Genomic DNA, 13469 nt, shown 5'->3' with positions numbered 1-13469 from the left:
AAACAGAAATCGACGTCTTGCCACGTCAAATTTGAATACCTAATTCACTGTATATTCATATATGTTTATGTTTCACATTCTTTCTGATGAGTTTCACATTACGTCGCAGGCCTTGAACTTCAAACTACTCAGTCAAATTATGTGCATAGTAATTTATTTGACCACATTGTAGAAAAAATATCCATAAACAAAAAGCCTGTCTCTCGCTAACTTTTCACGGCCCAACAGTTTATTTTATTTATTTATTTTATTTTATAGACTTAATGAAAAGTGAACCTTTTACCCACAATTTTAGACCAAAGCACTAGATAAAAACTGATACTGGTGTTTGCAATTTGCAGCCCAAATAGACCGCAGTCTGTGCTAGGATTCAAGCGATAGTTCAACCGATTTATATGAAATTTGGTACAGAGCCTTGTATCCCGGAAGTTGTCATACTTAGGCAACTTTTTATCCCGGAAAGTCAAAGAGTTCCGACGAGATTTTAAGAAAACCTAAATCGATTCGAGCGAAGGCGCGGGCATCATATAGTCTAGTAATAAATAAAAGTAATTGGTTCTACTTCTACTTGTATATTATCGTAGCACTAGGGATATGTACTCATGCTGGTGGTGGCACTGTCAACGACCGCACCCGTTACTCGTGCTCGTGGTGTTAACCACATGGGTAGATATGGTGTTAACGCTACGAAATTAAGCTAACGTCTGGTACATTCTTACTTTTTTATGGGCTGTTAATATTTATTGGTTACTTTAATAGGCATTTCATATTATTTGACTACTAGCTGATGCCCGCGACTTTGTACGCGTGGATTTAGGTTTTATAAGAAATCCCTTGGGAACTCTTTGATTCCCCGGGATAAAAGGTGGCCAATGTCACTCCCCAGGTCTGTAACTATACACATGTAAAAAATCACGTCTATCCGTTGCGACGTGATTGAGGGACAAACCAACAAACAAACACAGTTTCGCATTTATAATATGGGTAGGTACTGATTACAACATGACGTCACTGTTTTATCTCATCATATTTAAATGACTGACGATTTTGTTAAAACTACTCCCGGTTAATTTTTTATTGTACCTAGCTAGGGCCAATTTATATTAGTCTCATTATTTTATTGTATTATTATGAAAGTATTAAGTTGGAGGTAAGCCTACAACTTTTGTGATTTTTTATTACTTTTTGATTTAATTTTCTCTGTTTTTCTCTATGCTTTTATTTTTTGATGACGCAATACATACCTACCTAATGAAAATGACGGCTATATACGAGGACGATGGTGATCGAATTGTACCTATACAGTACAGGTACTGCTATCGTTCGGTTTTTTTACCACCTTTACTATAATTATACCTACCTAACTACTCCTCTACATGGAAATAAGACCTTATGTAATGGAGTTACAATTGAAAATGCTACGAATAGGTGTGCTGTGTGTGATAATAAGCAATAATTAGTGCTTGGATCTCAAACTCAAAGAATCCTTAGCAAAAAGTCTAGTCTGTAATTTCTCAACCGCGAATTAAGTATTTTAGGGGATTGGCGATCGCAATAGGTGGAGATTTTATTTGAAGTATTTTTTGCTTTGAAAAGTTAAGGATTTTTATGAAAGTTTTGATCTGTAAGTACCTACATTTCATAGTCTTCTCAAACCTTTCTCTACCATTTATATAAATATGCGCCTAACCGACAGGTCTCAAAATAACACTGATAATCCCACTTTTCGTAGTCTCGGGAATTACGGAATTCCTCAGATAAAATAATCTAAAGAATGTCGATAAGTAATGATGGATGTTTCCCAAATCTCACCATGTTCGTAAACATAACATCCACTCTAGATAAAAATGAGATAACATACCTACATTGAATTTTTATAGATGAGTAACCATAGATTTTAACTTTTGTTTTGATGGAATGTCCTTGTAATGAGGAAGTTTCAGGGCAACGTTCGATATAATTTTCATACATGGCGCAAATTAACTAAAATACAAGATATAGGTGTTATTTTTCATCTTTAGTGGTGGGGTTATTTAGCGCATTCTATGAAAATTTTATCGAACGTTGCCCCGAAACTTCCTCATTCTGAATACGGTATTTGACAACTAGTCAAATCAGTGACTTTTTATCAAACGTCAAAAAGCGCGCTTAGTGTAAGTATGTGAGATTCCATGAAGTACTAGAATGTGACGTCACATCATAATAACGTACTTTTTTAGTTAAATTTGGCAGGTAGGTAGGTCTTATAGCAGACATGGGGGGAAAAATCTGAAAACCGTGAATTTGTGGTTACATCGCAAGAAAAAAATTAAAATGTGTTCATGAATAAACATTGCTATTTTCAATTTTCAAAGTAAGATTACTATACCAAGTGGAGTATCATATGAAACTGAAAGAGTTTTACTTGTACATTCTAAAACAGATTTTTATTTATTTTTAGGTGTAATTGTTTTTGATTAATCGTGCAAAATGTCCATAAAATACGATTGTAGTACGGAACCCTGAGTGCGCGAGTCTGACTCACACTTGGCCGGTTTTTAACTTTTCAGAGCTATGTGCATTTTAATCCATTAAATATCACTTGCTGTAACTATTAAGGAAAACATCGTGAAGTCTGCCAATCCGCACTTGGCCAGCGTGGTAGTCTATAATAGCCAAACCCTTCTCATTCTGAGAGGAGATCCGTGCTCGGTAGTAACCCGATGAAGGGGTTCGTTGCTAACTTCATAATGAAATGCAGAATTAATAAGCAATAACGTCATAGCTACCTTTACTTGCATTCCTTTGCTTCTAATATCGAAGTAAGGTTTTCGTCCTTGTCTCGGCACGAATACCTACTCGACTTGATTATGGCATTTGCATACGTTGCTGTTTCGCTTGTGACCTCAAAATGTGAGAGAAAATGTCTCTAGATAACTTTAAAAATGCTTTCAAATAGGTACGCAGTCGAGTTTCTTTTTTATTTAATAATTAATTTTGCATTCTTATAAAATGTAGCTATTCCCGGCTGTACTCACGTGGTAAGTCGACGTTAGCCCGACTAGTTTCGAATTTATCCTTCCTTCTCCTTTCCTCCTTCCTTCCTCCTTCCTCCGTCCTTTTTCACAGGGATAGGGAGGCCAATAGCTATTTAAAATGGAAATCACTCATGATAGTTTAAACGCTTAAAATTCTATTATAATAAAATCATACGATGTTCAGTCCTTTTTTAGCACACCTCGGTGTTGTTTAGTGTAGTTGCTACCAAGGCTCAAACAGAAAAAAAAATTAGAACCGACTTTAAATGTCAGTTAAAAAAATAAAAGCTCATAATCTATATTGACCCAAACAGAAATCGAATCTGAAAAATTGCGTGTGAGATGGGCATTCGTGTCACTGCGCTTGAGTTGATTTAGGAGAGATGTAACTCCTTGATGCAATGTGAAGTAATGAACAAAAAGTACTTGTGTAATAATAATTAAATATATTAATTATAAAGCCCACAAAAACGAAGTATTAATATTATTATGAAAAATAAGTGCATGCGGTAATTAAATAGTATTGAGCAATTTTATTAGTTTTTGTTAGCGTTTGCGGATTTCGTGTGTTGTTAGCTGTTAAGAAAAGGAGTCAAGGTTTGAGAACAAGTGAAGCAACTAATGCGTGAGAGAATTTGTAATGTAACACAAGCGGTCAACTGTTTTCAATATACATGACTATACTCAGAATATTATAGTTTCCGATCTGGGAGATTACCTATAGGTAGGTACCTATCTGATTATGTAGGTACCTACTTCATGAAAAGTCTATAAAGTATATAAACATAATTTTTATCTTACCCCCAATATGAGAGCTAAAGAGTAATTTCTATAGATTTTGTATGTTGAATTTCCTTGTAGAAAACTGAAAATTCATAGGGTTTAGGCATTGGGTCTAAAAAATGTTGTCACATGTCTAGGACTGAACGTAGGTCTTCTTGTATTCCATTTATTTTTAAGTTTGATGGTTAACCGCTTGACCGCAAATTATAATGAAGTAGACGTAAGTGGAGAACTAGTAAAGACGTCATTTATAAAGTCGGTAGGTGGGTAGGTACCTACTTGTATTTTGTTACATAATCTGGAAAACTCTAGCTTTTCTTAAAGACCACGAAATTAGGTACGTGTGACGAAATCTTCGTTCTTTGAATTTGCGTTTATTTCTATCGCCTAGAACTGTAACGTTATTTTTTACGCTCAAGTAATCTAGTAGATAATATGCGTTTAGGTATACTGGGCAAAGTTATAAAACTACAGATAGTAATTCATCTTCATACCTACAATAGTATTTTAAAATGTAAAGACAAATCCGTAAGCTTGTGTAGGTATGTGACACATATGCATAGCGACATAGACTAGATAGGTACATAGGACTTAGATATTGGCACGGGGCTTTTGACACCTAAGAGCATTCTACAAAAAACCGGCCAAGTGCGAGTCAGGCTCGCGCAATGAGGGTTCCGTACTACAGTGGTATTTTTTCGACATTTTGCACGATAATTCAAAAACTATGATGCATAAAAATAAATAAAAATCTGTTTTAGAATGTACAGGTGAAGACCTTTCATATGATATCCCCACTTGATATAGTCACTCACTTCGAAAGTTGAAAATACTAATTATTAGTTCATGACCACAATTTAATTTTTTTTGTGTGATCTAACCCTAAATTCACGGTTTTCAGATTTTCCCCAAATGTCAGCTATAAGATCTACCTACCTGCCAAATTTCATGATTCTAGGTCAACGGGAAGTACCCTGTAGGTTTCTTGACAGACAGACAGACAGACAGACAACAAAGTGATCCTATAAGGGTTCCGTTTTTCCTTTTGAGGTACGGAACCCTAAAAAGACCGGCCCGTTACCGGGGTTGATACTACTTTACACGCTTATTTATTACTGGTGAAATCGTAGTCAATCGCTAACTTTTCCTTAGAAAAATCCTATACACGCTCATCATTGGCGACATTCATCCATTCACACTTATAATAAAAACTAAATAGTTAGGTACAGTTTTCCGGTATAGAGATTTTCGCACATTATTAATTTTATGAAGACAATAAGTTGATACGATATTTTCATTCTCATATAATAGAAAATATAGCAATACAATAAATCTTATTTTTATAACATCAATATTAAACAGTTTTTTACTCATCTATTGTAAATTTTTTCACCTATCACGCTCACAGATGAATTTCTATGACCACGCTTGTCTCTTATGTGCCCTACCCTAGAATAATATTCCAACATCAATGTGCCCTACCTACGTTGACATAACAAGGTAGAAGCTTCTTTAGAGGACTATTCAAACAACAATATTGTGTCATATTCAACCTTTATACAATATACTAGGTGATGCCCGCGACTTCGTTCGCGTGGATTTAGGTTTTAAACTTTAGAAACTCATTGATTTTCCGGAATCAAAAGTAAGTACCCTATTACCCTTTGGCGAAAGATGATCAGGACCCGAAAGTCAGTTTTTTATTCACTACAAGCTAGCCCTAGATTGCAATCACACCTGGTGGAAAGTGATGATACAGTCTACGATAGTAGCGGGCTAACTTGTAGGGGTGGGGTAAAATCCACACCCATTATAGATGTTTCTATATGGCATCGTACCGGAACGTTAAATCGCTTGGCGGTAGAGTGGTAAGTAGCCACGGCCAAAGGCCTCCCACTAGAACACTGAGGGACTTGCAGAACTCAGTACTCGAGATTCCAGTTTTGTGAATGCCGTCAGACACGATGATCCCAAAATACAACTTCCAGAGATCCTTTTCTGTGGAAATCCCAGATAGGGAGGATTGGATAAGCAACAAAATCACATGGCCATCGGGCTGTTTGAAATGGTTCACCGATGGCTCAAAGTCAGGCAAAGACGTAGGATGTGGAATCTATGGAGAGAAACCCAGGAATCTGTACCGTAACCTGGGGGCCTATACATCTATTTTCCAAACGGAGGTATACGCCATAATAATATGTGTGGAAACCATCCTGCAACACAACCACGTCAATAAAACGATTTACATTCATTCGGATAGCCAAGCAGCTCTTTCAGCTTTGTCTTCAGTGGTTGTTAACTCGAGACTGGTTGAAAACTGCAGAGTAAACTTAAACACCTTGGCCCAACACAACAGGGTGGTTCTAAGATGGGTGCCAGGGCACGCTGGAATAGTAGGCAACGAAAATGCGGACATTCTGGCAAAATCAGGCGCAAAGGCACGTCAGATAGGCCCAGAGCCTGTCTGCGGTATACCTAAAAGCCTGGTTCAACTTACCCTTCTAACCTATTGCTACTATGACACACTCAACCGCTGGAGAAACTTCCCAGGGTTAAACCACTCGAAAGTGCTGGTTAAATCCTTTAGCAAGAAGGTAGCATCTGAGGTGCTGTCGCTTAACAGAAGTAATATGTGCATCCTGGTGCGAGCTTTAACGGATCACTGTGGCCTGAAAAGGCACATGTATAACCTTAAGCTCCAGGGCTCGGACATCTGCAGACTGTGCCACGAGTCTCCCGAGACTCCGATGCACATTATCTGTTTCTGCCCTGCTCTGATGCACAAACGTAACGTCCACCTAGGGAGACACATCATTTATCCGGAGAATGTTACTTCAATTCCAGTCAAGAAGGTGCTGCTGTATCTGGCGGCCACAGGATTTGATAAGGAAGTGTGAAGTGGAGGCAAACACAATAGATCGGAGACGGTCGCAGTGATTCAGGGATAGTAAGGACCTGTATAGCCCCAAAGAAGAAAGAAGAAGAAGAAGAAGTACCCTATGTCACTGTCCAGGTGTTTTTTTTTAACTATACCCATGCAAAAAATCACGTCAATCCGTTGCTCGTGACTCAAGGACAAACAAACACACTTTCGCATTTGTAATATGGGTAGTGGTATGGACAAAATATGAGTAGGTATGTACATAAAATTTTCAAAATATATTTACTGTACAGAAATCGTCCATTTACAGTTTTTGTATATAAGTAGGTATATTATATAGAAGATTAAGGTTGTGTATGACACAATAATATATTGTCGACTGAATCGTAATTAAAAGATGCCCCTATCTTGACAATGAATTCCCGTGAAAATGTCTCATTGTGTAAAACATACCTGCTATCTAATAGTAATTACATATTATAACGATTCAATGCCGGTAAAGTTCAATGTTAGGTAATTCAATACTTTTCATACTTTCCAATACTTTTTCATAACTTAATTCGCATATTCAAATGAAGTTCCGACATGAAATCGGTATTTGCTAAACTGGTTCACATTTGGATTGTATTTCCCAATCAATTTAATGAAATCAGCAATTCATGTTCGACTGAGTGGTGTAAAACTTAAAAATCACTTGCGGGGTGCTGGGCTAGCTGGCTGGCTCTGGGTTTTTCTATAGCCAGTGCTGTGTAGATGGGAAAGACCAATAAAGTGGTAAAACCTAATTTAAAAATATTTTTCCACTCGCTTCACCTGCGATATTATATTTTAGACTAGCTGATGCTCGTGACTTCGTCCGCGTGGATGTAGGTTATTAAAAATCCCTTGACAAGTCTTTGATTTTTCAGGATAGAGAATATCCTGTGTGTTAATCCAGGGTGGAATCCATCTCCATTCTAAATTTCAACCAAATCCATCCAGTGGTTTTTGCGTAAAAGAGTAACAAACATATACAGACACACACATACAAATTTTCGCCTTTATAATACAATGTATTATTTGAGTGTGATCATATTTCGATTATGATAGCGATTTTGAACTGAGAGAAAAATTCGTCGCGATGGGTCCAATATTTTTATGTTATGCATGACCAAGCAAATAAACAGACAAACTGTAACAATTTCATAATAGAACAGATTATGTAGTTTAATCATGTAGAAATAGTGTAGCAACCACCGAGTGACGTCGCAACTTATATTTATAGCTTTTGAATTTACGTATCGATGGAAGGCCTAAGTCCAATGCCCTTCTTTTGCAACTGTTACGTGATCTGATCAGACATAGCTAATTTTGTTATGGTCAGTTTGTTACATGTCCAATACACGCAGGTCATGTAAACGTGCTGAATTTTAAATCTCTGCGATACTTGAATACCTAAATTAATTCTCATGGAACTTTTTGAAACTATGAAATATTTATTTACTTTATGCGAATAGTGTACTTCGGTACCTACGAAATAATTCAATAAAGCCGTGTTTTTCCTCCATTCATTAAATAATAATTAGGTACGAATCCATAACATGTTATTTTTAAATGATACAAAAAACATACATAATTTTTTTTGCCTATGAACACGCAAATCAAAACCTATTATTATTAAAATTGCTCCTTGTATTTTACGAGTATGATGTTATAATATACGAGGACAAAATATATTATGTAGAAGCATATCGAAGAATCAGTATATATTACAGAATATGTATGAAATTTCTGTTCAAAGAAACAGTAAGAAACTTACCTAATATTTTTCCTGTGTAATATGTTTAGTGGTAAATGATATTTTTCGATAAATATAGGTATAAAACTAGGTTTTGCCATCGGCTTTTCTCATCTATAAAAGGGTTTGACAGTGCAAAGCGCGCGTTGAAATTACAACTTACGAAATTACAACCTTACAGTGCAGTTGTCGTCACTCGTAAGAAGTTGTTATGTAAAATTTTATAAAAATAGAGAATAACTATAATTTTTTTTCTCTCTTTTCCAGATAATCAACGATGACATAGGAGCCTCAACGCCTCTAACCAAAATGGCGTTGCGACTCAAAAAGGACATCAAGAAAGCTTCGTATTACGTGTGGTTCCTGGGCGCGCAGGAGTCGCGCGGCCTCAGGGGGGAGGAGTTCGCCCTGCCCGCCATACGACTGCTGGAGGAGAGAGCCAGAGACTTGGAACCTTTTAAGGTTACGCTACAGGTAAAACAAGAAATGCCTGCTAATATCCATACTAATACTAATATCATAAATGCGAAAGTGTGACGTCTGCCTACTAGCATTTCACGGAGAATTTATTATACACTTTCTGATTGTCAATTTCTGAATTTTGTTATACAATGATATACTTAGTGGTGATATTTAATTAGGTACGTAAACTTGAAACTAAAGCTACGAGATTTCGATTTTGACTTAATTTGGTACAGGATAGCTTGCATCCTGGGAAAGAACATAGGCTACTTTTGGTGCCAGAAAATGAAAGAGTTCTTACAGGATTTTTAAAAACCCATCCATTTAATCAATTTTAAAGAAATTTGGTACAAAGATAGCCTGCATCCCGAAGATGGACGTAGGCTACTTTTAATCTCGGCAAATGAAAGAGTTCCCAATGGTTTTTAAAATAATCTAAATTCACGCAAACTAATTCGTGGGGGTCATCATAAAAAATTATAAAATCATGGAACCCATAATTTTCTGTTTAACATAATAACATAATAAATCTATTTTTACTATCCAGGTATCCCACAAGGGTCTCAAGATCATCCAGAATGTGACGTCGAAGGGCAAGCAGCAAACGATCAAGCACTTCATTCCTCACGGCAGCATCACCAGCGCCGTGGTGCAAGGGGACGTTGTCGCGTGCGTCCTCCTGCTCTACAACCCGATCACTGGCTGTCCTGTCCACGTACATGCTTACAGGTGAGAATAGTTTACTTGAGCATAGACAATAGAGAGAAGAGTGGTCGATAGGGCTGCCAACATTACTTTTACAAACGATCAAGTATTTCATCCCTCACGGCAGTAGTTCAGTGCCGTGGTAGGGAGATATGGTTGTGTGCGTTCTCTGCCTCCTGCTCTACAATCTCATCACTAGCTGCCTTGTTCACGTGAATGTATAGATACCTGTAGGTGAGCATAGACAATATAAAGGGAAATCTGGACAATAATGTGGAGATTGCTGCCATCATTGTATTTTATTTTACTACATCTAAGAATCTATATAATTTCATGTATGAAAGAGTTACTTACAGCCTCTTAATCATACGCCACAAATTGGCCTATCACTGGCGAGTTGTGACCCGACCCCAATATGCTTGCGTACAAACAGAGTTTATTATGGATCTGACATAGTCACATAGTGATTAAAAGATCCCAAAAAATTCAGATTTAAAAAAAAAGAGAGTGATCTTCATTATCAACGCATCGCCAGCTCGGTAAACTGAGAATAGGTCTCCTCTCAGAATGAGAAGGGGTTGGCCATAGTCTACCACGCTTGCAAAGTGTGAATTGGCAGACTTCACATACCTTTGAGAACATTATGGAGAACTCTCAGGCATGCAGGTAAAACGCCCATAATTCTGAAAAGTTTGAGGTCTGTACCCGTGAATGAACCTCGAACCCCGACTAGGAGGCCGACGTCTATAACCACTAGGCCATCACCGCTTATGACCTTGTCATCCAATCCGTGAGTAGCGGCCGACTAGAGATTTTGCAAATCAGCTCACGACCCTAAACTTCTCCTCTTGGTATAGTCGACGCATTTTAAACTGAGTCGTCGAGTCATCTGTCTGTTTCGCTCGCACTTACCTACGACCTGTAAGTGCGAGCGAAACACAGATAACTCGACGACTCATTTTAAAATGCGTCGACTACAGTTAAGTTTTAAAGCTACTTATGGAAATATTGATCCGTTGGAGGGTATTTCACTCAGGACCATACGGATTTCAATAATTTGAACTATAACAGTTTATTAAGGTATGTTGTACGTAAATGACGAAGAAAAGTAAAAGTTGCAACAACAAATGCAATGCAGCGGAGCTCGTGATTTGCGCATTTCCATGTACCTACCTACATAATGACATCAAAAGGAATCGTGCTCCGTGGTGCAATGCAGTAGCAGCATTATTGCACGGAAGTCTAGTATGATTATTTATTAAACAATAGACTAGATGATGCCCGCGACTTCGTCCGCGTGGGTTTTGGTTTTTTTTTAATCCCGTGGGAACTCTTTAATTTTCCGGGATAGAAAAGCTTATGTCCTTCCCCGGGATGTAAGCTAACTCTGTACCAAATTTCATCAAAATCGGTTGAACGGATGAGCCTTGAAAGGCTAGCAGACAGACAGACTGACACACAGACACACTTTCGCATTTATAATATTAAGTAAGGAAGTATGGATATACGTACATATGTATATGTGTACCACAGCTGCAACCTCACACTAGACCAGAGACAATGGGGCCGATTCTCTTGTACACAATCTCTAAACTAAACTACCAGGTCTAAATCTAGTGCTATTCTTTTCCGCAAGCAACATTAGGAAAGGAATAGCAATAGATTTAGACGTGCCATTTTAGTTTAGTTTAGAGATTGTGTACAACGAAATTAGCCACATTTAGCACCTAATTAAAAAATTCCAAATTGCGCCTGCCAGGAATCGAACCCGGGACCTACTTACAAGACCACGACGCTCAGCTTGCCCAGGGAAGTTTTCAAAACCTTCTTAAAAGCTAATATTAAAATTATTAAATCCACTTGAATTTTTGGCGTAGATATCGTAAAAGTTACAGGAACCAATGTTTAAAGCAAAACAGGCTATTTGTATTCCACATGATGCTACGTGTGTCCCAAAGCTTACTAACAAGCTAACTGGTTTGCGAATAAACGCTAAATAAATCACTGGTACAGGCCAGTGACCTAGCGAAAACTACAAAAAATGTGTGAGCTCTTACTGCGAACAACGGTTTTAATTATTATATTTGCATGCATTTCGACAATAATATAGAGCTTTGCAGAATATACATTTGTGCTAAAGTTTCTGTTGGTAGGTACTTAGGAATGTCAACATCACAAGACATAGAAGTAAAACGGAATTAATTAAGGATTTGGATTAATTAGTAAAAAGTTTAAGATATACTTATCAGTTTTACAAATTTTGCTTCAAACACACATACTTGGTAAAGAAAAAAAATACGTTTTGTTGCAAGTAATTAATTCTGGACTTAGAGCCAGCGCGTGCCAGACCTTCATTATTTTATGGCATGGCAAACCTCTGCCAGACACCCTTAATGTTTGAAAGTTTAAGGGTGTCTGGCAGGTTGCCACGACACTAAGTGTCTGGCAATGTATGACGTGATTTGTAATACTATTTTGAAGAAAATATAAAAAAAATTAGACTTTACATTTTGAAATAAGATTTTTTACACCTTTATTACCTGTTATCTCCCAAAGCCACTATGATCCAAATTCCAAACAAACGTTGCTCCCAGTGCTGTGGATAATACGCAGATAAACTTCCAGCTTTTATAAAATAACGATGGTCTGGCATGCGCTGGCTCTCTCTCTCTATCACTGCGTATACATAACCGATTTTTATACAGGCAGTGTTTGTTCACACAGACTTGGTAGCTTGCGCCCTTTACAGTTTACACACAATTCAGTGAGGGGCAAAAACTAAACTCGACTGACATTTACAGCGTTTCAATAGGTACGAACTCTGTCGCAATTCCCCTGAATAGCGGTACAGCTCATCTTCATAAGGCCTGTACACACATACCTAAACACCTAATCACCCGTTTGATATTTTCTATTACTAACGCAGGATAAAACTGATACAAATACGAGCGAGTAATATATTAGGTAGTAGGTAGGTATTTTTTTTTCTAAACTTACTTAATACGTAAATGATAAACAAATCGCAGATAACGTCTTGGAAAAAATATGTGTAACCGCTTTGCCCAGCGCTGAAGATGTTCTAAATTTTGATTTTACACTCGTATCAGGGTTTCATATTATTATATAATTAGTTCGCGGTAAGGGCGATGCGCCGTGCGTCGCTACTGCGAGAATCGACTTATTTACGTTTAAAGTCAGCTTAAGAATAATAACACCTCATAGATTGTATTGTAAAATGCATTTGTAGTGTTGCACGAGGATTTATTCTTTATTATTGGGATTAAAGCAACAATCGATAGCATCTAGATAGATATAAGATCCATTTTACTGTGCACAAGCCAAGAATCTTTAAATTGTACCATGCGGATTCATGAATTCTAACATAAGCATTATTAGTTCCATTTAATAGTATTGTAAATTGCCAGTAATGCCATAGAAACGGTCGTTTGCATAATTTTAGTTCGCAGAGATGTGCAAAGGTTATTTTAACTAACCTTTGTTTTATATAGACTTAATTATTGCAAAATTGCAAGCCATCTCTTCTATTCTTCAGCCAAGTGACATTTATTGTATTTATCACAGAACGCGGCACCAGCTACGAACCTGCGGGTGATTCGCTAACTCAGTTGATTATCACTAAATGAAAGTCATTGAACTCATTTGACATTGGTTAGTACTACATTGCTGTTTCACTGAGCAATAATAAAATAATATTTCGTAGCAAACCTTCTATGTATTAAAACTAAATAATATTAAATGAGCTTGGTGGCTTTCATTTAGTGATGACCACTGAGTGAAAAATTTATCAAATCGCCCTGCTCGTCGCACATTATGGGACCATCCA

The 13469-nt window shown here is 37.2% G+C and overlaps 1 protein-coding gene across 4 annotated transcripts in view; it reads left to right on the top strand.

Moving 5' to 3' along the window:
• LOC117985445 (zinc finger CCCH domain-containing protein 13) overlaps window positions 1–13469 on the top strand; it is a 95041-nt gene that overhangs the window by 52567 nt on the left and 29005 nt on the right. For all 4 annotated transcript variants that reach the window (XM_034972163.2, XM_069500649.1, XM_034972164.2 and 1 more), the window contains 2 exons: window positions 8726–8932; window positions 9468–9649. In XM_034972163.2, coding sequence (XP_034828054.1) covers window positions 8768–8932; window positions 9468–9649 — 347 coding nt within the window. In that variant the 5' untranslated portion in view covers window positions 8726–8767. The remainder of the gene's footprint in view (window positions 1–8725; window positions 8933–9467; window positions 9650–13469) is intronic.

The sequence above is a fragment of the Maniola hyperantus genome, chromosome 9 (genome assembly GCF_902806685.2).
Source record: "Maniola hyperantus chromosome 9, iAphHyp1.2, whole genome shotgun sequence".
NCBI classification, from domain to species: domain Eukaryota; kingdom Metazoa; phylum Arthropoda; class Insecta; order Lepidoptera; family Nymphalidae; genus Maniola; species Maniola hyperantus.
Note: the sequence above shows the minus strand (reverse complement) of the source record. Positions and strands in the feature narration are given on the sequence as shown.